The 27,723-nt window shown below is 37.8% G+C and overlaps 1 protein-coding gene and 1 pseudogene across 1 annotated transcript in view; one reads left to right on the top strand and one right to left on the bottom strand.

The window, feature by feature from the left end:
- CCDC50 (coiled-coil domain containing 50) overlaps nucleotides 1-27,723 on the top strand; it is a gene marked incomplete at its 5' end in the record, with an annotated part of 79,056 nt that overhangs the window by 21,088 nt on the left and 30,245 nt on the right. Inside the window, 3 exons of the mRNA XM_006156808.3 lie at nucleotides 13,135-13,197; nucleotides 14,269-14,395; nucleotides 19,757-19,847. Coding sequence (XP_006156870.1) covers nucleotides 13,135-13,197; nucleotides 14,269-14,395; nucleotides 19,757-19,847 — 281 coding nt within the window. The remainder of the gene's footprint in view (nucleotides 1-13,134; nucleotides 13,198-14,268; nucleotides 14,396-19,756; nucleotides 19,848-27,723) is intronic.
- On the bottom strand, nucleotides 20,929-22,573 carry LOC102486078 (guanine nucleotide-binding protein-like 3 pseudogene; annotated as a pseudogene).

Raw genomic sequence — 27,723 nt, 5'->3', positions numbered from 1 at the left:
TCAATTGTTTGCTTTTTATTTTCTGTAATACATACATATATATTTTTAAGTTTACTTAAACATTTCTTACTAGAGAGAAAGAGACATACAGACATCCCCAATAGAATCTTCATGCTCCAGTCTACCCTCAACCTCAGTCAGCCTGGGTCATGTGCTCGTGCGTGAGCCCGACGTGCACAGGGAGGCCTTGAGAGGAGCCCCTGGGATGTGGAACTGGTATCTTCTCATGTGGGTCCAGCTTCATTATTGCTGTACCACCAGCCAGCCTCCTGATTTGTTCTTTATTATCATTATCATTATTATCATTATTTAAGAGAGATTTTTGTTATAGGGCATGTGCACTTGCCGGAGAGACAGACAGAGAGACAGAAAGCGAGAAACCATTCCCTGTGGGGAATAGCTACACTGCAGTCCCTTCTCCTCCATTTTCCTCTTGGGATTTTGGGCACACATGCATATGTGCCAGTGTGAGTTTTAAGCTGCAGGCTCTGGAACTCCAACCATGGTCAGCCATGAGGGAGTCCAGCAACATAAACATTACGCCATCTGCTGGCCCCGTGATTTGTTGTTTAAAATGTTTCTTCACTCTGCTTAGCTTGTCGATGTTGAATGTTTGTGTATGTTTGAGCACGTGTCTAAAATGCATGCTTACTAACTTTCCTAAAAAGTAGTACTGATGTCTGTTATATAATCTGTTGCTTCCTAAGTTCCAGTATACTAATAAATTTATTTCCACATTTTGCAGTCAAGAACTGGCATTATTTATTTTATCTAATGATGAGAACTGAACAAACTTTCTGTATTTCCTTCTTGCTTTGATTCTCAGGAAGATCATGGACAAATTGAAGGCCTAATGTAGACTTCATTTTGGTTAACATGAGTTTTTCCCCATAAAGAAGCAAATAAAACTTTCATTCTCTTACCTTAAAGAAGCAATGTAGTGCCAGACCGTGGTGTGGTATTGAAAGCAGTTGGCTCCCACATGGCCAGTATTGTGGTTTGAGTCCTGGACCCCGTGGCTTGAAGAACATACTGGGCACATCACTTATTGGGGCTTGCAGGAGGGTCTCTCACTTTCCCTCTTTCTTACCTAATGCGATCACTTACCATTGGGCAAATTACAAAAGAAATGAAAAGGGGAAGGGGTAGGAGAAGGGGATGAAATGAGGTAAGGGAAAGGGAAAAGGAGCAGTATGAATTAATTCATAAAACATTGCTGCCGTAACTGATATTTTTCCTAGTAAATATTACTTCACTGTTTAGATGCTTAAATCTTAGTAAAAGCATAGATCCTTTTTTTTTTTTTTCTTTTTAAATGTTTGAAAAGGAAACATTCTGCTATGGTTTGAATGTGTCCCCTCAAAATTCATGTGTTAAGATTTGATTCCTATCGCAATAATATTAAAAGGAAACTTCAATCTGGCTTTGGGATTAAGAAGTAGACCCTTTGGGAGGTGGGATGCTGCATGGATGACCCTCTTTAGTTCTTAAAAAACAACAGAATTCAGACTGCAAGCTGTTTATACAGCATGCTCACATGCATTCTAGAGAATGTTAGTGTCCCGAGGCCGGAACTAGTGGATAAACCATAGGTTTGCAAGTTTTCTTCTGAAAACCGTTTTACCTAAAAGTAGCTGTGTTGAAAGGAAGTATGCTTTAACTGAACTATGTAAGAGGAATTCAGATGATTGCTTGGGCAAGATAAGACTGGATTTAACAACTGCTAAAAACCTTTCTAATTATCACTGTCTATACTTACAAGAAATGGTGAATTACTCAGCACCTTTTTATGAGCAAGGACTAAAATTTAGAAGTATTTGAGGAAACTGGAAAACCCAGTCTGTCATCTTTATTATTCTTGGAATTATTTCTTTGGTATTAAAGATTCTTGATACTCTGACAGTTTGATGTTGTAGTCAAGATAGTGATTTAGTAGATCAGACATTTGCAGAAACTTTGCAGAGGATCCGAAATTACAGTATTCTGATGTTTATAGAGCTTTTTATATAAAAGGTGAGCTTTCTATCTTTCTGTAATCCTTGTTGCAGGGTAATTAATTCTGAAAATGTTTTTCAGTTATGAGGATGTCTCAAGACTTACATATCTTTATTTACTTATTTTTGGTTCTGTTAACCTTGACATGTTTTTCTTTATAATTCAGCTTATGCTTAATTTAATAACATCTTCAAGTTTTTAGGACTGTTAGGCAGTCTATGGCTACAGAGGACTTTTGAGGATATGGAGTGGTTTATTCAAACCACTGACCCAAGAGACTAACTCCAGATTATGCAAATTTCTGCCAACACATATTATGTTCCCCTGTTTCAAAATACCACATACATCTTGTTGTTTAGCTTAACAAACTATGTATAAGCTATGTGTACATAGGTAGACATACATTTTCATAATGCTAAATTCTGATCTTGGCAATGCCACTTAATATATGATGTGGGCGTATTATTCCAGATCTCAGAGCCATCATTTTTTAATAAATTGAATGATGTGTTTAATTTTTATCTCAAAATGACCAGCAGTTGACCACCTGCCTCAGTGTACCATCTTCCTAGGTATTCTAGGTGTCTGTCTCTGTCAGATAATATGCCTTTGCATTATGTGTCTGAACTTTGGGGTGATAGAATAACTGCAGTGCTACACACATACACTTACACATACGTACATTCACACATACATACATACATACTTACTATACACGCACACGCACACACACACACACACACACACACACTGAATACACGAAAGCGCTGAAAGAAAAGAATAGGGAGTCTGCTGGGTATATGTGTGTAAGTCAGTTACATTTGTTTTGGTTATATGTCATATAACATTGGATTAATAGAGAGATGACATTTGAATGGGGGTCTTTAAAGGTTGATTATGAATTTTCTAGACAGCAGTGGGTTGAACGGGTACTTTAGGCAGATGGAACAGGGTTCCCCCAACCATCTGTGTAATGATGACTAATCTTCCTTTAGACTGTGTTCCACACCCGCAACAATCAAGCAACTAAAAACAAACCAAGACCAATAACCAAAAAAAAAAAAGCAAACCCCTAACAGGTGAAATATCAGCTAATGCTATTTGATCCCTCAATTGTTTACACAATGTGTGGAACAAAAGTCTTTGCTTCTCTTACAGGAATTGCAGAAACCCTTACACTTAGTGGGTAGTTTGGTAAAGGGAGATAATTATACCAAGGATAATAAATTATAGGAAGGTGGATCTGATATAATAATTATATTATGAATCTCTACACAGAAGGATCATCTATCTCCAGACAGATGGTGTAACCATGGCATATAAGAAAGAACAAGCAATTGGGAGAATTGATCAGAAAAGTTGTCCTACCATTGATTGCTTTGACTAGAAATAAAGTATAAATGAGGATGCATTTTACCTGCTTGGCATTAGCCCAGATTAGTTGCTACTCCCCTCCCTCTGTCTTATTGTACTTGGATTTTGTTAATTTCAACAAGATAGAAAGATTAGAATACTAAAAGACTGAAAATTTAAAGGCTTTAGTTAGCCCTCTTTCCTTTGTAAAGTAATTGCTCAAACATTACTTAGGTATTCTCTTTGTGACCTTCTGCCTGTAAGTGGGAAATTTCAGTGACTGGTGGCTCAAACTGTGTATAATTCAAGGGCTCATAATTGGGCAGGTGGTTAGGAGAGTGTCCTGCAGCCTGTAGATGAAAGTCTCTGAGTCTTCCTAACTGTTCCTTTAACTACTAATGGTGGTGGGATTGGGTTGGTTTTAGTGTTGGTATTGGTGATGGGGCCTTGGTCTATATTTATTTTTATACACACACACACACACACACACACACACACACACATATATATACACACACATAAATATCTATTTATAGATAAACTTTGCCGGGGCTGAAATGTAAAGGATTTGTTATTAGAATAAGATCTCTTCATAGTTTTCCTGTATCCCATTTCTCTTCCATTTAGGCAATTTTATTAGAATATAAATAAAGAGAAAGACTCTTTGTAGCTAGATTAAGGATACATTTCTTTTGTGGAGTGTTAGACAAAGGCAGAGGAGCTTATTTGTTGTAATTTCTTAGTTCAAGTTATCTTTAAAGTCTCTTACACATACTAGTCTAAAATTAATACCTTCTCTTTTCAGATGGAGGAAGACTTACAGATGTTGGATAGAGAACCATAGGGTTGGAGGCAGATGTTTAGATTCCAAAGGGAAATTTTCTTTAAGATTTTTCACTGGAGCCACTACCTAAGATTTTTTTGTTTGTTTGCTTCTGTTTTTAGTTTTTGCCATAGGCCACATGCATTTGCTGGAATGAGGCAGCTAGAGAGGGAACATGAGAAAGCACACCCCAAGGTGAGGTGGCCATGCTGCTATCCCTTCTCTGTTCCTCTCTTGGGATTTTTGGGCATGCATGCACACAAACCTGGTATATTTTTCAAATCTTTGGATCTGGGGCTTGAACCCAGCATTTAACCATGTGGGATGTAGCCACCTTAACCACCACATCACAGGCTGGCCCAGAAGCAACATTTTATTGCTCTTGTTTTTCAGGAGGGAATACAGGCTGAATGTGATAGCTAAAGATTTATTCTTCAAAGAGATTGAGACAAAATAAACTATGTTTCATCTTTTATTTTTGGGATGTGTAACCCACTGTCTGAATATCTGTATAGCCTTTACTGAAAATTAATTTCTTTCTTGGTTTCAAAGAACCTAATGCACATTTGTCTTATTTAATTAGTATTTAATAATGCCATTTTTTTCCTGGCATATTGAAACATATATCTGTTTCTTCCAGGAGTTCTTTTTTTGAGTGAAAATATTTGGGGTCCAAAGAGGTGTATTTGATTCTAATTCATTTGTTTGTTAGATGACCTTGCTGAAGCCACTTCTCTGAGGCTCAGTTTTCTTGTCGTGAAATGGGGATGTTTATAAAAGGAATAGATATGGAAGTGGATTGTAATCTACAAAGTGCTATATAAATGTTAGTTGTCATTACCAAACTTATTCAAGACAAAAATGTGTCTCTGGACTATTTTCCATATTCACGGAGAGTGTTTTCATGTGTGTAGAACAAAGGAAAGCAAGCATAATCTCTGCTCTCAAGGTGTAATGTGTGTAGTCCATCTGCTTCAATAGTACTTACATACAACTGAGTAATTCACAAAATTCCACCATTTCATAAGAGGGAATGCAGATACCATTGAAATACTTTCTAGTGAATGTCTTTTTAATTCACGTATTTTTATGAGTAGAGGTTTATACAGGCTGAGTCATAGGAATTACACTTCGGAGGGTGTTGTGTGGGTAGAAGAAGGATGGAAGACGAATGAATTTCCCCTGTTTTTCTCTTAGTTTGTTAGTGTTAACTGGGCAGGAATTAGGAATCTGAATTTTATTTGGCTAATGCGTGGGAACGACACGTAGCCAGCCATTCCTTGTAGCAGAATATTCTGGGTTTGGAATGGAGTAGTTATGTATTGTACTTTGTACATGCTTGGCTGGAGTGAGGGAGAAAGTTCTTGCCAACAGGAATACTATTTAATTCTTATTTAGGACTTTTACGTTTTGGACTACATTAGCAAAATGTTCTCCCAGTATGATTTTTTCTCACCAGTGTTGATGTGTAAACACAGGTTAAGTATTTTTTTTTTGGGGGGGGGGCAAAATTTTGAGGATTTGTTCATTTAGCAAAAGTATAAACAAAATTTCTGCTACCATTACAAATGTGTGTGTGTGTGTATACGTGCACACACATGCACACATGTGCATGTATTGTGTGTGTGAAGGGGGCACTTTATTTGTCCATGAAAAAATATAAGGAAATTCAAAGATTACTTCTTACTCTATCAGTTCTGAATCTGAGTGATCTGTCTGAAGCAGGTTTAAAGAGAGTATTTTGTTTCTGAGTGAGGAAGAAAGAAACATATTTTAAATAAGCCTGTCAAAATCTTAAATATGCTTTATATAAAATGCTCACAGTCATTTACTTTATCTTTATTGGTGGCAAACTGGAGATCTTAATCTGGTACTGTGATTAAGAAAACAATTTTTGAGATGCTATTTTAGGACTCCGTATTTGCTATCACGTGGCCAGAATTTTAGGGACCTTCAAATTAGTATTTAGCATTTCTTTAAAATATTATAGCGATATAGTTTCTGTTTTCCTACTAATTGGGAAGGAGAGTGCCGGCTGATGAGATTATTACCTATAAAAGGAGATGTTTAGGAGCTAAGTAAATGGAAAGTTCCCACAACTAATGGCAGGGAAAATTGGGGACCGGACTGTGACTGGAGCTGGAGGGATAAAATTGGCAAGCAGATGTGCCTGAAAGAAAGCTTGTGAGGAAAAATTATAATGAGAAAACAAAAAGAAGACAGGCTCGGGAAGCAAATGTAAGAAGAAAATAAAAAATATAAAAGATAGCTTTTAGTTAGCTTGAGGTGGCTTGGTGGACAATTACCGGATTGTCTTCCATGACTATCTTGTAAGCTGTGTGCCAGTAACGCCTACGGAGTAAAGAACCAATTGCTCAGCACGGTGCACAGGGCCTTTCCTGTCTCATGTCCTCATGTAATTCTAGGGCTTCTGCGCTTCTGGCACACAACTCCAGGGCATCCTGTGCATTTTTGTTTTTTTCCTTTGTTCGTAAGTGGTCTCTCTGCCAAGAGTAGTTGCCATTTCTGCCTACAGGAATTTTATCCTTCCTCTGAGATCCATTTCAAACCTTAATTACCTTAAGTTTTCCTAATATACTTTGTTCAAGTCACTCCCACTCCTCACAACTGTCCGCAACTAACATAACTGCTCCAATGTTTATGCCATCAAAGAAGTTATTACAGTGTTTTTTGTTTTGTTTTGTTTTATCAGATTAAACCTATTTACCTTTCTGTCATCTCCACTTATTTGATGGTTTAGAAATGATTTGTTCAGGGACCGGCAGGTGACAGGGTGGTTAAAGACACTGGACTACCACATAGCCAACTGTGGTTTAGTCCTGGACCTGGCACCATGCTTTCTCGATTTCCCTCCCCCTCTCCCTCCCTCCCTCTCTCTCTCTCTCTGCCCCTCTCTAGTTAAATTACAATAAATGAATATAGAAAAGTTAAATAAAATGATTCTTCAAAAAATAAAAAATGACTTGTTCATCCTAATATAGACCTCAGCACATATTTAAAATTGAATAAATAAGTCTTTATTAGATGCATAGTTTGCTATTTGTGTTTTTAGAGAGACTTTAACACTGAATCAGAATCATCCTTCCCTTCAAGGAAAATGGATGGGAGTATATGTATATCTATCTATCTATCTTTTTTTTTTTTAGAGGTTTTTGCTATAGGGCATGTGTACTAGCCAGAGAGAGAGAGACAGAGACAGAGAGACAGAAAATGAGAAATCACCCCCCGGGGGGATGGCCATGCTGTAGTCCCTTCTTTTCCATTCTCCTCTCGGGATCTTGGGCTCCTGGTGTGAGTTAAAGCCACTGGGTTCGGGACTCGAACCACAGTCGGCAACATGGGAGTACAGCGACATAGCCATTATGCCAACGGCTGGTCTCTTATCTATATTATGTGAACATGTATGTAAGTTGGTCTTCCCATTTCTGAGACTTGCTTGGCTTAATAAAAGCTGATTCGCTGTCTGTTATATATGCATACTTGAATACAACAATTATTAAAATTATTTTAATGTAAATGGGATAGATTTTATGTGATTTATTTATTAGTAGTAGTAACAATTAAATACTGTTTGATAAATTTTACAAATCTGTTACGATTTCGTAATATTAGAGCTTAATTCTGTTGGTGAGATTATTTTTTCTTTCTTTGTCTATGGACTCTTACTGTTCTTTGACTTTACTGACCATTTTTTTCTTCACTTTGTTTCAATTGATGAACATTTTGTGAGGTTTTACTATACACTACATATAGTGCTAGTTGTGTAGAAGCTACAAATTACCCCTACAGAGTTTCTGTCCTAAGGAGTTTGCAACTAACTGTGTGCTGGAGTTGAAGGACAAAATATACTTCTTGCTGTTGGCGCTCTTCTAATAAAGGAGACAGAGTTGTATGGTTTGTAGTTCAGAAGAGACTCAAGCACCATGCTTTAACTTTGGGAAAATGGGGCAGAAGGGAGATGCCATTGAGGTCTGGGTGGGAGTGATGAACAGTTGGGGAATTGTTCAGTTTAGTAGCATTCTAGAACAGTGGAAGACAGTGATAGGGTTTGCTGATAGCAAGATCAGCCTGATTTGAAGGGGAGTGAAAGTGAACATTGGAGGGAAGAATTTAGAAAACTGGTGAAGACCTAGATTCCAGTCGTTCATCCTCAATGTGCCTTCAGGAAAAGGTAGTGAAATAGTTTATACTACTTATCCTGAGTACTGTTTATGCTTACAGCAAACTGAAGTATATTAGAGAATTGCTTATGGCACAAAATGAAAGATTGGAAGATATAAAAGAATGGAGATCAATTGTGGATACTAGAGGTAGTGTAGGGGAGGGTGGGAAATGGGAGAGGGTGATAGGAAAGGAATCAAGGAGGAATAAAAAGAAAATATTTAAGGGCCACAAAAATGGAAAATAATCTGAAAATTATTTATAAAGAAATAAAAATATTTATATATGAGAATTAATACAGGATATATATGTATAAAAGAAAGAAGAGAAAGAAAAAACGAACTCCATCCAGGCTCTAAACTTGGCCTGGCTATGGAATGTTTTCTGTAATTCTCAATCTGGTTATGATTTACAAAAGTAATTGGAGGTGTGACTGTTTGCGGCTTTTATTAGGTTCGTGATATAGAGAATAACACAGAAGCCAATCTTGACAGGAACTAGAGTGAATGCAGAAGTTGTAGATAGGGAAACAGTACAACTGAGATTACATTTCAGGAAACTCAGAGTAGTGTTCGAAGTGCTGATTCAGTGTATTTCATGCTTCAACTGTATATGTGTGCACGCGTATGTGTACTTCGAGTCATCAAAGATCTAGATCTTTTTTTTCCTTTTCTCTTTTCTTTTTTTGGTAGTTTTTGCCGTAGAGTGCATGCACTCTCTAGAGAGAGACGGCAAAAGTGAGAAATCACCCCCCGGGGGAATGGCCACTTTGCAACCCCTTCTCCTCCATTCTCCTCCAGGAATCTTGGGCACACATGCACATGTGCCCAGCATGAGTTTCAAGCTATCATGGTCAGCCATGTGGGAGTCCAGTGACGTAGCTGCTTCGCCATCTGCTGGACCTTCTAGATCCTTTTCTAGCTTAGACCGTGCATATTTCTTGTGGGTTCCAGTTTGCATCTGCACTAAGAAAATACAGGATCAAATCACAGTAAGTGAATATGCTTTAGTGTTTGCTACAATATTAAAAATAATTAAGAAGAGTTAGTTGTTAAGATAATTAGTAATAAATAATAGTAAATTCCTCACAAGTGCTATGATGTGGCAAACTATGTCTTCCTATTTGTGGCTAAGCAGTATAGCTATTGATGAAATGAAGGAAATGGATTTTAAAAAACATTTATTCAATTATAGGATTTGAAATGTATCATGAATATTTTAAAAAGCATAAGAAAGACAAAAGCCTCAGGAACCTACTCCGCCAGATTAAATAAATGTTAATATTTGGCTTATGTTGCTTCAGTCTTCTCTGTTTCTGAAGCAGTAGAACCGCAGGCACAGCTGAGGAAGCCATTTGTCCACTTGTGTTCTCTCTCTAGGAATAAGCACTTTCTGAATTTAGTTTGTGCCAGTGCCAGATATTGAAAAAAAAAAGCGCTGTCCATTAACAGTGTATTTTATGATGTTTTTAATATTCTAATATTTTAATATAAAATAACTGCACTTCTCCACATGATTCTCCACAACGCAAACGGTAATCATTTTATAATTTTTTGTTGTCAGCCTAGCATTTAAAACAAAATACATTTTTGTCATAACTTTCTGACCTAATGACACAAATTGAGGTGGCTATAAACTTTTTTAACTGTAATTACATAATATATTTTACTTCGTGACCAAATACATGTCGTTTACGTGTGTGTGTGTTATGTGGTTTGTATATTTGTGATGCTGAGAAATCCTTTCTCTAAACCATAGTCTGTTGTACTATGTGTGATATACTCTGTAACTTTCTAGCAGTACATTCCTAAAATGCTTGTTTTTCAAACTTAATGAATTGATTTTATAACCAAGTAATAAATTGTCACCCATGATTTAAACAATATTATTCTAAGATTAATCTAAAATGGACCTAATGGTAATTAACCTAAAATTAATATTGACTTTAATATATAAACATAATATTTTCTGATGTAATAAAATGCTTGAAACAATAGACAGTACATTAAAATAGACTTTTACACAAGATTTGATTATATTTATTTTGGCTAATTCATTCCAACTAGTTGTCTTCTATAAACTAAATCCATTCATGTTATCCATTTAAAAAGTAAGTATTAATTAATCGAATGCCTGTTGGTTGGAGTAAAATAGCTTCTTTCAGTTTGTTCTGACCTTGCTTTACTTGGAATCAAGGATGGGTGTCATAGTGGCAGGGAAGGAAAGAATCTTGCAGGCTCAGACATTGACCCCCAGATCCATCACCAGGAAATATATACATATGGCCTCCAATGTAATGATGGTGTAATTTATAATATTTCAAGTTTATGATGATGTAAAAGTGACGTACCTTCAGTAGAAAGTATACTTTGAATATCTGTATGGCCATTCTGGTTTTTTTCCCACTTTCAGTAGTATTCAGTAAATTATATGAGGTAGTGAACAATTTGTTTATTTTTTATTATTGTAGATTATTTATTTTATTATTACTTTTTAAAAATCAGAGAAAGACAGAGATAGAAAGAGAAAGTGAGAAAGCAAGCTGCTAGGTCCAGGACTTGAACCTTAGTTAACCATGTGGGAGTCCAGCACCTTAACCACCACACTACCTGCCAATCCCTTAACAATTTATTGGACAGTAGACTTGGTGAGATTATTTGCTCGCCTTTAATTAAAGTAATGTAACTTTTCTGAGCACATTTAATGTGGACTAGGCTAAACTATGATGTGCAGTGCAGTAGGTGTATAAAATACCCTTCAACTACATGATATTTTCAATTTACAATGAGATTATTGGAATATAGCCACGTCTTAAATCAAAGAGCATTTGTATAGACTTACTGAGTCTTTTAATCCTTCTGTCCTTTAGTTTTTTTTTTTTTTCATCTTTTAAAGGAGAGTGTTAACTACATCTTGAATGTACATTCATTCTGTGAAATACAGGATGACTGGAATCTGAACCTCAATTTATTAGAATCTGCCAAGAATATATCTGATTGGCAAAACAACAACCATCATCACCCCAGGGCTTTCTACTGTAATGACTGGTTTTCTCATTGCATTTAAATAAGGGGTAAATGCATTATATTCAGTTTAAGATGGCCCCTTAAGCAGGATTTTTAATTTTTCATCATAAAGCCATTTTGAAGAAATCCTGACTTTCTCAAGATCTCCCTACTTTTTCATTATATTAGCTCTCAGTGAGGGACAGTACTATGTGAATATATATGTGAACACACATACATCCCACGAATGGCAAGGGGGATGTTCTTCATTCCATTTTAGTTTAATGTCCTCATAGAAAATCCAAAGCTACAGGAAATCTATAACCTTTCATATGTCCTAGGGGACAGACAGTTCCATGAGTCCCATACATTGCAGTAGTGTGAGGCGTTTAGGAATTTTCCTTTTTTAACTTGAATTATACCTTTGGAATAGAATGAAAATGTATTAGCTAAACTATATATCCTTAAAATTGTACTTTTCACAATGAATCCTTTATATTTTATTTTGTTTCTGTTTCTTTTTTTTTAAGAATTATTTATTTTTATTTTATTTATTCCTTTCATTTTATTTTAATTTGATCAGAGAAAGACACAGAGAGAGAGAGAGAGCGGGAAAGTGAGAAAGAAAGCCATCAGGTCCAAGACTTGAACCGTGGTCGACCATGTGGGAGTGTCCAGTGACTTAACCACCACGCCACCAGCTGGTCCCTTGTTTCTGTTTCTTTTAAGAATAGGAGTTTAAACTGTAGTTTGGGGTAAAGTAGACCTTAGAAACTATCTCATCCTGTTTTGCTTCGGAGAAAATGACCAGCATATGCTTTTGACTCATCTCTAGGTGGAGGCAACATTAAAGGATGACTCTTAATTTTCTCTAGGTTCCCATATTCTTTTGGTTTGTAGATTATTTTGGAGGCAGCTCTAGGTTTAGAAAGACCTAGAGACTCAGTTCTAACTTACATCTGTCCCTCCCAGAGGCTTGACACATTGTAGAATGTGATCATTCTCAAAGATCTCCTCCTACTTAAGGGACTAATGATTGCTTTTCCTAAGGGCACCAAGGTAGATGTAAATCTTGGGGAGAGGATCCTCCAGTCCACGGATGACTGATGCATCGGCTCTCTTTCTTCTTCTTCGTCTTCATCTTCGTTGTCGTCATCGTCTTCATATTCCTCCCTCTCTTCTCCTTCTCTTCCTTCTTTACTTTACCCATCTACCTCTTCCATGAGCAAGAGAGACAGAGAAAGATATAAAGAGAGACAGTACCCTGAACAGGATCTTGATGCTGCAGTCTACCTCTAGCTCTAGCCAGACCTGGGTCATGGGCATGCCTGCACCCTGTGATCTTGGGAGATCTCCAGAAAGGAACCCAGAGCCCTCCCATAAAGGATCAGCTTGCCAAGTGTTGCAGTTTACCTCTGCACCTTTGTCTGGCCCTCTAAATTTCCTTTACTCCTCTGACCATGCAAAAACTCGACTCTCTCAGTAGTAATATGTAGAACATTTGTTGACTCTTCTGTTTTAACAGTACTTGCCTTCAGCTTATAAAAGTGGAGTGGAATTTCTGAACCTCTGGGTTCTAAGCAGACACTATGTGGACTTTTGTAAATGAAGACATAATACCTAACTAGTCTCCATTTTAGGCATTCTGAGTTATAAGCTGATTATCTTGAAACATTTGACTTGATTTTTTTTTAAGTAAACAAAATCATTTTCTCTTTGTTTTAAAATACTACTAATGAGCCTCGGGGTCTGTTGTTCTTCTCTCATCCTTTGCAGTGTGCCGAGATTTTGCTGTCCTGGAGGACCACACCCTGGCTCACAACCTGCAAGAACAAGAAAGTGAGTAATGGAACTCATTCATGTTCCTGAGGTTGCATTTTTTTTAAGTGGTAGCTTGAGGTTGGTTTCTAAGGGTGAGGTAACGAGAGAACACCATCTTCCGAAGTATTTGTGTAGGCAAATGAATGACACCTGGCTGAAGAATGAAATTTTGCCTGTTTTGAAGTGAGACAGACTGTCAGGGACTGGAATGACTATTGGATAAAAAGGAGGACCTTTTCCCTGGTTGTAGTGATGCAGGAAGGAAACAATGGTTGTAGGTATATCTGGGGTGCATGGAAGACTGACATGGGAATCTATCCCTGCTTCTAGAATAGGGACCTGAACATCTTTTCCAAGCAGCAGTGATCTAAATTAGGACATAGCATGAAGTTTTCTGAATATTTTTGCAATATATTGATAGAAACTATATTGAAGTTATAAATTTTACAAAAGTAGTTTTTATTTTATTTTTTAGAGGATTTTTGCTATAGGGCACGTGCACTCACCAGACAGACAGAGAGAGACAGAGAGATAGAAAGCGAGAAATCACCCCCCAGAGGGGATGGCCATGCCGCAATTTCTTCTCCACCGTTCTCCTCTCGGGATCTTGGGCACGTACACACACACGTACCCGGCGTGAGTTTAAGCCACCGGGCCCGGGACGCAAACTGTGGTGGACTACGTGGGAGTCCAGCAACATAGCCATTATGCTAACTGCTGGTCCCTAATAGTACTTATTTTTAAATAGGTGATTTGTGAATCAATTTCTGTATTGATATAAAAAGTATAAAAATAGCAGTTAATTATGTAGAAGAATGGTAACATGTGATAATAGAAAGACAATGGGGCTAGTTTTAGAATATTTACTGGTACTTTGACTTTACCATGTGACCAAAGGTAAATTACTTAATTTTCCTAATCCTTGTTTTACTTAATGGAAAATGGAAATAATAGCTCCTGTGCAGTCTATGATACAGGATTATTGAGAACATAGAATAAAATGATGGAAGGGAACCTCTTTTAAATGTTAAAATCTTCCTGAGTTTATTATAAGGCATGGTAATTCCTTTCTTTCCTCCTCCCGTCCAGTTGAGCATCATTTAGCATCGAACATTCAGCGGAACCGTTTGGTCCAGCATGATCTCCAGGTGGCTAAGCAGCTCCAAGAGGAAGATCTGAAAGCTCAGGCTCAGCTCCAAAAACGCTACAAAGACCTGTGAGGATTTGGGGAATGGGAGGGAGAAAGGTCAGGACTGGCTTCCTCGTAGAGTGAGCCAGCAGCTAAAGCAGGGGAGAAAGAGATTCCTCCTGTCCCTCTAACTGCTTTCGTTGTTAGCATACAGATCTTTTCAATAGTTTTCTTTCACTTAAAACATTTTCTTTGTTATTGGAACACTTGACTTAAGTCTTAAGACATGTGGGTTATGATATGAACTCCAACACTTTTAGCTGTGTGACTTTGAACCAGTAGGTCAACTTCTCTGAATTTATTTTCCTGACCTATAAGTAGGGAAAATAATCTCTGTCCTTTCTGCTTCCTAGTTTGTTTGGAAGAGCTAATGAAATAATGGACATCAAAGAATTGTATAATTTGTGTTGGGTTCCTTTGCTATTTTCTTTCTTTCTTTCTTACTTACTTACTTACTTACTTAGGGAGATTTTTGCTATTTTGCACATATAGTCATGGAGAGATAGAAAGACAGAAAGCAAGAAACCACCCTCCAGAGGGGATGGCCATGCCACAGTCCCTTTTCATCCAGACTCCTCTCTGGATTTTGGGTACACACGCAAACATGCCTGGTATGAGTTTCAAACCGCTGGGTCTGGGACTCGAACCACAGTCAGCCATGTGGGAGTCTAACAACATAACAATTAAGCCATTTGCTTTGCTGGGTTCCTTTGCTGTTTCCTACCTATATTTGTTGCTTTTCATTTCTGTAGACATTTGCTTTTCAAAAGTAGCAGAATGTTCCTGAAAGCTGAATTGTATACTCAGTTCTCGTCATAATTTCAGTGTCTGACAAAAGTTCTTCCTCAGTCATTTCATTTTTTAAAATTATTTATTTAATTTATTTAGTGTTGTTATTTTAAGTTTTGTCCAGATAGAAACAAAAAGAGAGAGAGAAAGTTAGAAAACAGTTCACTAAGTCCAGGACTCAAACCATGGTCGCCTATATGGGAGTCCAAAGCCTTAACCACCACACCTCCTGCTGGTCCCAGTCATCTCCTTTAATAAATGCAAATAGATCATTTCTAAGGTCCCTTATATAACAATGACTTTCACTCTTTTTTAGTGTTTCAAAGCACACAGAGTACATTTCTTCTCTGAGAGTAGCTCTTAGAACCTAAATTTCTTGTGGTAGATTAAAAAAAATATGTTGAGGAAGAAGGGGTAAAGGGAGAAGTGAGGGGGACCCCTTAATTTAATGTCATATTCAAAAGTAGAAATGCCTATCATTTTTGCTGCCTTCAAAGAAGGGTTTGTCTTTCTGTTTATAATTTGCAGAGAGAGATTCATTCATCATTTTGTTAAGATTTCTGATGTTGTAAACAAACACATTTTTGACTATTGCTAAAAGCACTGGCGATCAGAGATAGAGGCGAGATGTAACCTTTGTTTTTAAGGACCTCAGTAAAATGCCTGAAGCAGTGTGTATCTAGAGGTTCGTGAATGAGTAATGGATAATTGAATTGTAAATTTCTTGCTCAAGAAGGAAAAAAAAAAGACTGGGAAAAGCTTTATAAGACGTGATATATTTCATCTAAACCTTGATGATTAATTTGGTGTTTACAGTGATCATTTAGGAAAACTATTCTAGCTGAAAGGAATAGCATCCTTATGGGCAGAAGGTAAAAGGACCTAGAATCTCATGGTAGCTGTAAGAAATTCAGTATTATTAGAGTGAGAGCATAATTATGGGCATAAATAGGAAATGAGGCCAGAAAAGTCAAGCGATGGCTGCACCAAAGTCAAACGATGGCTACACCAAAGTCAAACGATGGCTACACCAAAGTCAAACGATGGCTACACCAAAGTCAAACGATGGCTACACCAAAGTCATAAAGATGGCTACACCAAAGTCAAACGATGGCTACACCAAAGTCAAAAGATGGCTACACCAAAGTCATAAAGATGGCTACACCAAAGTCAAAAGATGGCTACACCAAAGTCAAAAGATGGCTACACCATCTGAGACTGAACCCTGCATTGAGGGTTATGTAATGGGGACATAACTAAGGGGAAACAGATGAGGGTTTTCGAGGTTCAATGTCACAAAGGACGTTGAGGACCAGAGCTAGAATGTTTCAGAGTTCTGAGTTACCAACTTTAACATTATTCACAGTTCTCTGTTAGGTAGGCCAGTTATGAGATTGATGCAAAAGTTGAGGATTCTCAGTTAGGGGAGTGATAAGGAATATAATACAGTTATTCAGAGATGACTGATTAATTACTGTAACACATGAAAGGAGTGGAAGAATGTCAGGTGGTAAGTCCCAGAAGAGAGAAGAAGCAGTCTATATAGTCTATATTTTGGTCTTACACCGAAAGGTCTTAGAAGTGTTCCTGGCTGAAGATAAGCAAGTTAGAAAGAAGATCTTGATTTGGTTTTCTCTCCCTGTGCTTTCATACAGCTGGGCATCACGGGAAGTATGAAATGTAGCAGATTTTAGAGCTTTTCACTCAGTCTGTGTCCTGGGACCACTGTCCCAAAATCAGGCTTATCAATTGTTTACTCCTTTCTCACTTGTTTATGCGTCCTGAGGATTCTGTATAATTTGTGACTAAACAAGAACTGGTTCTTTTTGGGATTATGGTTTGAAATTAGCTTCATTTGAAACTTTCTTTTCTTTTTCTTTTTTTTTTTTCTTTGTGCCAGGAGATAGATAGACACACAGACTGATAGACATTCTTGTGTCACTTATGATCTTTAATGCTTCACTTGAATTCACCTTCTATCCTATGCATCTGCTTTCTCACCATTTATTACCAGCTCACATGATGTTAGTAGTTGCTTATTCCTATTGAGAGACCCAGACAGAGAAGTCTTTGTAAACTAAGACCATGCTTCTGTGCATGATTCTTAATTATTGCAAGTGCATGAATGTAAAGAAGAAATATAAATATAAATATGTCCAAGTAGATTTTTTTCAAGTAATTCTTTTTAATTGCCAGAGGGCATTTGCACTTAGAGAGAGAGAGAGAGAGAAAGTGAGCAAGCAAGCACCCCCTGGTGGGGCATGATCATGTTTCAGTCCTTCTCCATTTTCCATCCTGCTGGGACATGTATATACACACATCTGGTGTAATTTTCAGGCCTCCGGGGCTGAGATTTGACTGTGATTGGCCATATGGAATCTGGCTCCCTTAACCACTAGACTACAGGGCTGACCCCAGCATTATTTTAATTGATTAAAAAAATCTGATCCTTATTCTTACTACTCTAATATAAGTCTGACGTTTAAGATTAATTATTGAAGCTTATTCATTTTTCTTTTAACTTTGTATTAATGACACAATGGTAATGTTTGTGACCATGAGTAGCTGAACAAATTTTTGTTTATTTTCATTTCTTCGGTTTCTGTGTATAAGAATACCAGAGTATTAGATATTTCATATGAAGTAATTAAGTGAGGAATCTTATCGCTCATAAAATAGCAAGAGAGAGCGTGATCTGCAGTTATCCATATTAGAGGAAGGCTAGAAGTCAGATCTGCAGACTTCTTGTCCAGTGATCTTCCTCCTGACCTTTAAAAATGTTTTGTTATTTCTGGCTTGTGCTCTCTGTCTTCTGTTTTCTTGTTTTCTTTCTGCCATGTGTGTGCATACATACTAGGACACATGTATGTGTGTATGCACACAAATCTGCTCTCATCTATATCTGTTTCCAAACTTGTTCAGAACAACTGTTACGTTACACAAATGAGAATAATTTTTATTCTCTCAGTTTTGTTAGCTTGAAATATTTGGGTTTAAATTCCTCCAGAAAAGTTAGGAGGCTGTTCTCTTCCCTCATCTTTTTTTAAATTTCAAAAAGTTGCCATTAAACATGGAATGTATCACCAAGATTGAAAATTAATGAGTACTTTATGTTTCTAGCCAGCCAGGCTCGTGGGTGTGCCCAGGGCATACCTGGTGTGTTCAGGCTGACCTGGGTCTGAAGCAGAGGTCTCACATGGCTTGAGCATCTCGCAGCGGTGCCTTACTCTCCGTGCCATCACAACTTTATAGTCAGCTCCAGCCACGTTATTGTTTATCTTTCTTTTTTAAGATTTTCCCTCTCTCTTATGAGAAAGACAAACACAAACTGAGACAGGCACCTCCAACAGTCTTCATGCCGTCATCCACCCTCAGTCCCAGCCAGCCGGGATCATGGGCATATCCGTGACCATCTGGTGTGCTCAGAGAGCTACCAGGGTATGAGCCCAGGCCCACTCTCATGTGCGTCTGGTTGTGTTACCACTGAGCCACCACCCAGCCCCTTTTACTCATCTTCCTGAAATTAACAGCTTTGTGGAAAAGGCTGACTCTCTGGAGCTATTACATTCTAGAGTTTTATGCTGATCACTGAGTTTTTGGTTTGGAAACCAGAGTACACTTGTCCCTGGGAGCAACTTTCATAGCCATTTCTGAGAGAACCAAGCTCCATTTTTTTGTGTAACTGCTGTTATTAAGATGTTTTAAAAGATGTCTTCCACCCAAATGGTTTCTCTTGTTTCTCTTACCAGAGTGTTTTGTGAGCTTTGGAATACAAGATGAGATTTACACGTTTTTTTGTCCTCAGTGTTGAGCATAGTGTCTGGCTCATAGTTGGTATTGTTGAAGTTTTCACTAAGTCCATGAATATCGAAAGCAAGTAACTAGTAGAACAAAAGACAAAAGTCTCTGGTAATGTCAGTATTACACCATTTCATTTTCTTGTTTTCTGTGACATCAGCCAGAATCTTCTACTTATTGAAGACCAAAGCTGGGTAGTACACACTTTTTTCTTTTCTTTTGTAAACCTAGTTTTTTTCTTTTTTTTCAATCATTCATTGTTGAAACAGAAAAACATATATATATATATATATACACACACACATACACACACATGTAAATAAAACATTGGAAAAAATCATTTCAAAGTCATACTGTCTTTTCTAGATGACCGTACTATGATTGACATCTTAGTGAGTTTGACCCAGACTTTTTCAGTGTGTCTCTAGTGGGGTATTTCTAGACATTAATTCCGTAGGCTATATCACCTTTGCAGAATCTCGAGAAAATATGCCTCTTTCTGCAGAGTGGCCTCAGTGGGGTTGAACTGATACAATAGTGTGGAAGAAGCATCGGGCACTCCATTGTGGTGTCTCGGGATCAGATTCCATTTGTGCCACTTACTTTCTTTGTGATGGGGAAATAATTTGATTTCTCTGGGCCTCATGTTTCTTATCTGGAACATATGACAGTACCAGCATATTTGCATCATATTGTGAGGATTCATAGTGTATAATCAATAAATTGTAAATAAAATTTTGCTTATTGAGAAAAATTACTAGTTATTTTCTTTATCCATGTTGCTTTCACTTTGTTTTTTAGAGAACAACAAGACTGTGAAATTGCTCAGGAAATTCAAGAGAAACTGGCTATTGAGGCAGAGCGACGACGCATTCAGGAGAAGAAGGATGAGGTACAGCTTACTTAATGCCCCTCTGCCCTCGGAGGAAGGGTGCTCAGCTCTGGCACGGACACATTCCATGTTAACGGCTGCAGAATTTTCCTCCTTTGGGGTTCAGTAGTTCAGCTATTGTCCTGTGCAGGCCACAGTGCCCTTGATCACAGTTGCCCAAGTTGTGAAATCTTGAGAGATTCTATGGATCATCGGACATAAGATGTGAATTAGTTTGCTGGGACTGTGGTAATCTGTTAACACAATGGAAATTTATTGTCTCTCTGTCCTGGAGGCGAGAATGTAAGAACTAGGTGTTGGCAAGGTCATCCTACCTTCTGGAAAGGACCTTTCCTTTCCTCTGCCCAACTCCCGTGACCTCTGGGGTTCAGTGGCATTCCATTGTAGCTTGTAGCTACATCACTTCAGTCTCTGCCTCCATTGATCACATGGTCTTCTTCCCTATGAGTTGTGACCTCTGGTCTTCTTATGTGGACACTAGTCATTCAATTGAGGACTCATTCTAATCCAGTAGGACCTCAGTTTCACTAATTACGACAGCAAAGACTGTGTTTCCAAATAAAGTCACATTCTGAGGTTCTGAGTAGAGATGAATTTTCAGGGAGCAGTCTTATGTAGCTTACTGCAAGGTATATGTCCTTGACTTATTCTTGCAGTTTTAGAGGATCGGACTTCAGGTATAGCCTGAATAAGAGCCAGGGAGTAGTCCTGGAGAGAGGCCAGGAGCTGGCATTGCTCTCACTGTCTCTGTTTCTTAATGGTTTCATTTTCCTATGCTCTGTTAGCTCAAAGAGCTATTTTGTGTGATTCTGTTTTTAAATTGTATGATATGTAAAGGTGAAAGGAGTTGAATTTTGCAATAATGTTTGTTTTGTGAGAAAATTTGAATTTAACTATCATTTTCTTTTATGTTATATATTTTTTAAATTGCCTGTTTTAATGACACCATGGATATGTATTTACAGAATTCACATAGCTTATATCATACCTTAACAATTAATGTTATACACATAGAACAGTTTAACAGTAGCAGTCTGTTTAAAATGTTAAAGAAAACCCTTTATAAGTGGACAAGGTTGTGTTACTCATAACCTGTACTAAAGTCATAAACATCATCCTCTTCAGTCACTTTATCCAAGGTAAAAGATCCTGCAGACCCGTTACCTGGTACGGACTCTTCAGGTTGTGCCACCCACATCTCTTCTGCAGGGGATGTGTTTGAAGCCCTTTCGTCCACTTCTGCATCCACACTTTCCTGGTCACTGTCCATGTCTTCATCCTCCTCCTTTTCCTCCTGTTTCTTCTGTTTTTGTTTTGGCAATCCTTCAGGTATATCCTTTTCTTCCGTTACCCCGTTTGTCAGACCCAGGGACTGGAAAAGGATGCTATTGGCTAAACGAGGACCCCTGATGGCTTGTTTGCTGTGTGGGGTGTTTTGTAGTTCTTTCAGATTAAATCCCCATTTCATGTCTGCCTTGATACTCTCATTAAGATGTGGAGGAGGAGTCCAGGATGTAGGGACATGGCAACAGTAACCTAAAGAGGCACCTGTCCACTCAGATCATAGCAGTTTAGCAGCATGTTCAACACTTGGGCTTCCCCCTTTTTGATGCAGACCTCTTCTCTGAGCAAAGCATAGTGAGAAACTCCAGTGAATTCTTACAGTCTGGGCCATTGTATTTCAGTACTACCTGTCGAGTGTCAGTCTGGGATAGGATGGCACTGGCAGCCTCTACTGGCCTTAGTGCTTCAGTGCTTGCTGGACTTTGTAGATCAAGTGCAGCGGAGGAGTTAAGTGGAGAGACAATGAGGCATGGACTGTCTATGACTGTAATCTGTTTGTCCAAGGGGACAACCTGCATGCTCCTTGTAAGTCCCATGGATACACCAACGTTGCATATGCTTTTTTGTTTTAAGCTATTGATGCTGCTGCTTTTGCCCACATTTGGAAACCAATTACTCCAACCAAATAGATGTGCCAGATGTCTCCTGAAAACCTCATAGAAGTTTCCAAAGTCCTTGTTTTCCAAAGCAGACTTCACTCTTGAATGGAGCAGCCTTCTTCTTTACCTTGGTTATACTCCTTTTGTCCTTCTGATGTGTCGAAGCTCTGAATACCACTGTTGGCAATTATTTCTTCAAATAATTTAGCCAGCTCTCCAAATTCTCTCTTGGTACCAGATCTTATTTATTTAATACAAGTACGAACTTTTTCTGTCCACTCTGGACAATAGCTTCTTCTACCTGAGGACATCTGCAACCGAGAGGCTCTCTGGCATCCAGTACCTCTAACAAGACATCTGAGGCTTCAGTCATCTTTTTCAGTTCCTGACAATATATAACTTCTTTGGGCTCTGTTTAACAGACTTGGTTCTGTTCTTAGTGTTGCACTGCCTGGATTCCTCCTTCACAGGTTCCACATCGGATGGCTTAACATCAGGGTTAGCTTCAACTTTTCTTTTCTTTTCTTGTTCCTTCTGCCTGTTCAGTTTCTGCTGCTGTTTGAGTTCTTCAAGTCACTGTTTTCTCAGCTCAGCTTCCCGAAGAAGAGCCTCCTTAAAGGGAGCACAATTTGGAACTCCTGGGTCTTTCTTAGGCTTCTTATGACCCCATTTTTTAGCTTCCTTCCTCAATTTTCGATGGTGCTCTCAAATCTTTTTTTGGATCTTATACTGCTTATGGCAGGTCATGCGCTTACTTGTTTTCTTTAATTTTGGCCGCTTCATGGTGGTTGTGGAACTGGTCCAGGCAGCAGAGACAGGAGAAACAACATGCTTCCACGGGCGCCATGTGTGAACTCTTTTATGTTATATTTTTAGCACTTCCTGTAAAAAATTCTTACCAGTGTACATCAAGTCTATGTCATCTTTCTTTCATACCTATTATACTATTACTAGCTTCCGTTTTGAATTAGAATAGAGAAGAAGATGACTTATTGTTTTTAATAGTACAGTGACCATGCAGTTTGCTAAATACCTATAAACATTTTTGAGGGCTAAAGGGTCATTATTAATAATTATATAAACTGGGACTGTGTTGGACATACCGTGATAGGGTTATCAGTAGGCTAGCCTACATACAGTACTGCTTCCACTGAGCCATCTTTGTTTCTGTAAGACTTCTTTTTTCGATACCAGTGAGTATGAGACACCTGGTATTTAAGAAAAAACTGTGGCTATGTGCTATCAAAACTGCAAGAATGATTATTTTATATTCTTCCTGTTATCAACACAAGAGGCTCTTTCTTATTACAGGATGTGTCAGGTCTTAAAGACTTTGCTTTGGTCATGAACTGGGAACTGAAAGAAGCAATTATATTTTGTAGACAGGAAAGCGTCTATTTTAAAAATAACAGTAATGAAAGTTGGCTTCTTATAAATGCTACTTGGTATCCCATTTTTTCCCCCCTTCTTTGGGGAAAAAACAGGATAGAAGAAGAAATAGAAACACTTTATATTTAGGCCTATATGACTTACATAATAACCACAGTAAGTAATTTCATGGTAATACTGTATAAATTAAGTGTTGTAGCGATTAACTCCCCTTTCGGGGTGAAGAAAAGTTAAGTTAAAGAAGGAAATTTTTGATCTCAAGTTATAAGCTGCCAGAAAAGTGTCTGTATAATTCAGGATCCCTGACTGACTGCTTCTGACTCAGATACGCTGTGGCACAACAGAAACATATGGGCTTTGGAGTTAGTCTAGCTTAGATTTGAATTTTAGCTCTTTAATTTTTAGCAGAGTGATTTCAGCACCTCCCTTCACCATATAGAACCTTGAGTTTTTAAATGGACTAGTCATGAATGTTGCACATGTCTTAATGGGCTGTTGAGAGGGTTCCATGAGATCTTATGTAGGAAGCCTCTGGTATGTACTGTACTATGTTAATGATTGCTCATTCCTTTCTATATTCTTGCCAAATGTTTTTCCCACAGTTCTGCCCTTAAAACAACCGTAATGTCTCCTATAGAGAGATATGTGCTAAATTAGGAAGGAGAAAATGAAGACAAGCTTAAGTGTGTTCCAGTGAGTGGGATTTGAGGGGTCTTTAAGCATTTTTCTGCCCATGCAGCCTCCCATGAACTTGCCCTTCTCTACTGTTGACCTACTGGAATATTCTTCCTCTCCCAGTAGAGTGGAAAAGCTAGAGAAATTCAGTTGTGGAGGTTTAGTGACTGGATTACACTAGTCTTTAACAACTTCTTTCAGATACTTTTCAACTTAAGCTTTAGATTCGAAGATGGCTACTTTACCAAGAAGTTCTTTTATCCTAGGAAAATGTGGCTTTCAGCTGACTAGTATACTGTAATAATAAATGAACAAAATCTGCATTGTGAGGCTTGTCTCTGAAGGATGTGTGATAATGCTTTTTATTTAGTCCATTGGAAATGGCGCCTTGAAGGCTGGCGAGACCAAGACTGAGACAACAGTGCTAATTCTTATGCGGGCCAATTTTGGAAAAAGCATTGCCCGTTAGTCATGAACTGTCCTACTTTTGTTTCGTTTTGTTTTGTTTTTCCAAATGTGTTCTTCTACTTCCCTGTAGTTAATAACTTCTTACTCAGTAGGAGAGCAGTGGAAAATTCCTTTCTGGACTTTTACCCAGATGTTTTTTAAGAGATTTTTGGAGGTCAACTCTTTTGAGTAGTTTATAACCCCTTCCTCCCTCAAAATAATCAGAGGAAGAGACGAAAGCCCCATTTTTCTTAGGTGGAAATTTTTTCTGAATAGTATTTCATGTGTGAAGTAGTGGAGTAATACAACTATGAGTGGGTGAATTAGCATCTCCAGCTTTGTTACAGTATAATTTTACTGTGCTTGTTTACAAAGCACAGATGTAAGAAAGTAGCATTTTATTCAAGAAGATAGATGTGGAAAAGTGAAAAAATTAAAAAAATAGATTTTTTTTTAATCTTCCCGGCATCGTGGGCTGTCTTGTTTCCCTCCTTTAGTCCTCCTATTTTCCTTTTTCTCTCTTTCTCCTGTTGCTTTTTTTCTATTTCTTTTTCTCTTCCTAAAAAACAACATTAAAATATGACACTTTTATATAATGTCTTAAATGGTACTTGCTTTTCTCTCCAGGCATTCTAATGCAGGAGCTTTGTAGCACTTGGGTATACTGGTCTCCCTAAGTTTGTGATTAATAAAGTGGATTAATTCCATTGGGACCTTTGTCTTTAGTCACAGAATAAGCATTTGTTAATGTGGGTTAATAAAGCCACAGAATGTCTATTTAGTTCATTTAACTTAGTTATTCTTAAAGTGTGTGTGTGTCTGTGTGTGTCTGTGTGTGTGCATGTGTGTCTCTATGTGACTACCTGTAGATATATATATATGTATGCATTTGACCCTAGGTCCAAATTTTATGTGTATGTGCAACTACTTAGGGAAAACCTTTTTTTTTTTTTATTTTCCTTTTGCTTAAGTAAACATTAGCATGGCCAAACGTGTCCTGAAAAGTTATTGGCACTGATCCACTAATTTGATGCCAGTTATAATATGAACCATTCAAGGGTAAACTTAGTAACCAATTTACATTTAAAAAGAATGTAATGTGAACCATAGTACATTTTCATAGCATTCTTAAGGTGATTAAAATTTCATATTCTTAAAGAATATCTATATAATTTTGTAATATTTAGATAATAGCTCTAATAGCAATGTGTTTTAGCTATTAAAAAATTTCCTGTGTTTTGGAACCTTAAAAATAATTATATATCCAGAAAGGGAGGTGAGAGAGAAGACTTTGCTTCAAAAGATTCTTTTTCTCTCTCTCTCAGCTTATTCTGGTTACATTGATGTTTTTACATTCATAAAATGGACATTTTCCTATTTTCCTGGTTTTATAGAATAATACTTGTGTGGGATTTTACCTTCTTTGAGATTCCTACTGAGTTGGAATTTAATATGTAATTGCTAGTTAATAAAAGTTCAGCAATCCGATCTTTTTAGACAGTCATTTGTCATCTCTTTTTGTTTTTAAATTCAAGAATTCCTTTTCTTGAAATCCACCATCATTGTAAAATAGTAATGAAAACTTTAAGGGAGACGTAATCTTGCTATAAACCATAAGAAGACCCTAAGTAATGCAACACCTTTTTTCCAGTAATTTGTCATCTACTTGGAAAAGATGTGCCAGGCTCCTTGTGGGTCCACTGCACCTTGTTTACATTAATGCCTAAGAGCACTCAACTTTACATATCTTACATTATGCCAATGGTTTTGCTTATAATACTTAATAGATAAGAACTTTAAAGATCCTATATCCTGATTTTCTACTGGTCCCTAGTAGTGTTTGGCCCATTGAAGTCAGTAAATAAATTGATGTTTTCATTAAAATGACTTCCCTCTAACATTCTGTAGAACCATATCTGTGCCTTTTTTTATATTATAGTTTCAAATTTTCTAGTAGTATGAGCTCGAATTAAAGAAAATGGGGAGGGGAGATACAACAGTAAATGCCGAGTCCAGTGTATTTACACTAGAAAGTCATCTGTGTGACAGGGCTATTTCTACATATTAGCCAAAAGTAATTCTATGTATTTCATTAAAAAGTAATTGAAAATGTCTTTAAAAGGGTTAACGAGGGGCCAGCAGGTGGCTTAGTGGTTAAGGTGCTGGACTGCCACATGGTTGATTGTGGTTTGAGTCCCAGACCTGCTGGATTGAAACTCATGCCGGGTGCGTGTACATGCATGTCCATAATCCCTAGAGGAGAATGGAAAAGGGATTGCGGTGTGGCATCCTGCTGGGGGATGATTTCTCACTCCCTCTCTCTGTCGCTGTCTGTCTCTGGTGAATGCATGCACCCTATAACAAAAATCTCTTTGTGGGGAAAAAAAAAAGCTAACAAATTCTTTTAGATTTACTTTTCCAGGTTATATTATGTAGAATACTACTAACTGTATAAATCTTAATTTTCAGAATGATAACAGGTTTCTTTTTAATCAGTGTTTTATAATATATGGCTGTGCATTTCAAGAAATTAGATATGTTACATGCTTTCTTTTGAGTGTGCTTTTATTTTGGAGAATATTTGGTGACTGGTACCCTGAGGAAAAGAGCTTAGGAAATGCTATTCTAGACTAGCGTTTAACAGGAAGAAAGCCAAGGATCATGTTCTAGGTTAGCCGTATCAAAGGACTGTGACTAATAATTGCCATCTTTACTTTGTTTAGGGGAAAATAAAACAAACGCACTGAATAGAACTGTGGAAGAATAGGGAAGAGAACTGATTGTTTAAACCTCTATTATAATATAGTGGCAGTTTTCCATTGTATCTTTTATCCTTTCCTTTCTGGAGCCTGGCAAATCCTTTCTTCTCATCTAGATGGAAGGAATCTTACTCAAAAAGAGCTGAGAGGGACCAGCAGTTGGTGTAATGGCTGTGTCACTGGATGCCTATGTAGTCGACTGGGTTTGAGTCCCGGACCCGATGGCTTAAACTCACACCGGGCCCGTGTGCGTGCGTGCCCAAGATCCTGAGAGGAGAATGGAGGAGAAGGGATTGCGGCATGGCCATCCCCCGGGGTGGGGGGGGGTAGTGATTTCTCACTTTCTGTCTCTCTGTCTCTGCCTTCTGGTGAGCACACATGCCCTGTAACAGCTGAGAGTTTAGAAGAGCAAAAGGATTGGGGTCTTAAAGTCATGGCACATCATGATTACTGTATTTTTACTGAATTAAAAGCACTTCCTTTGACTAATACATTGTAAAAGAAGGGCATACTTTTTGGTTCTTCACGTTGGAAATTTTTTGAAAGAGTGGCTTTTACTGTTTATTAGTTAGGACTAAATTCAGTCGCAGGAAAGCAGTTATAAAGTCCTTGGAAGGTAGCTTCATAATTTCTGCTGCAATTGGAGGCTGATTATTTCCCTGT

Source organism: Tupaia chinensis, unplaced genomic scaffold (genome assembly GCF_000334495.1).
Source record: "Tupaia chinensis unplaced genomic scaffold, TupChi_1.0 Scaffold000515_1, whole genome shotgun sequence".
NCBI lineage: Eukaryota > Metazoa > Chordata > Mammalia > Scandentia > Tupaiidae > Tupaia > Tupaia belangeri.
This window is presented reverse-complemented; position numbering and strand designations above follow the sequence as displayed.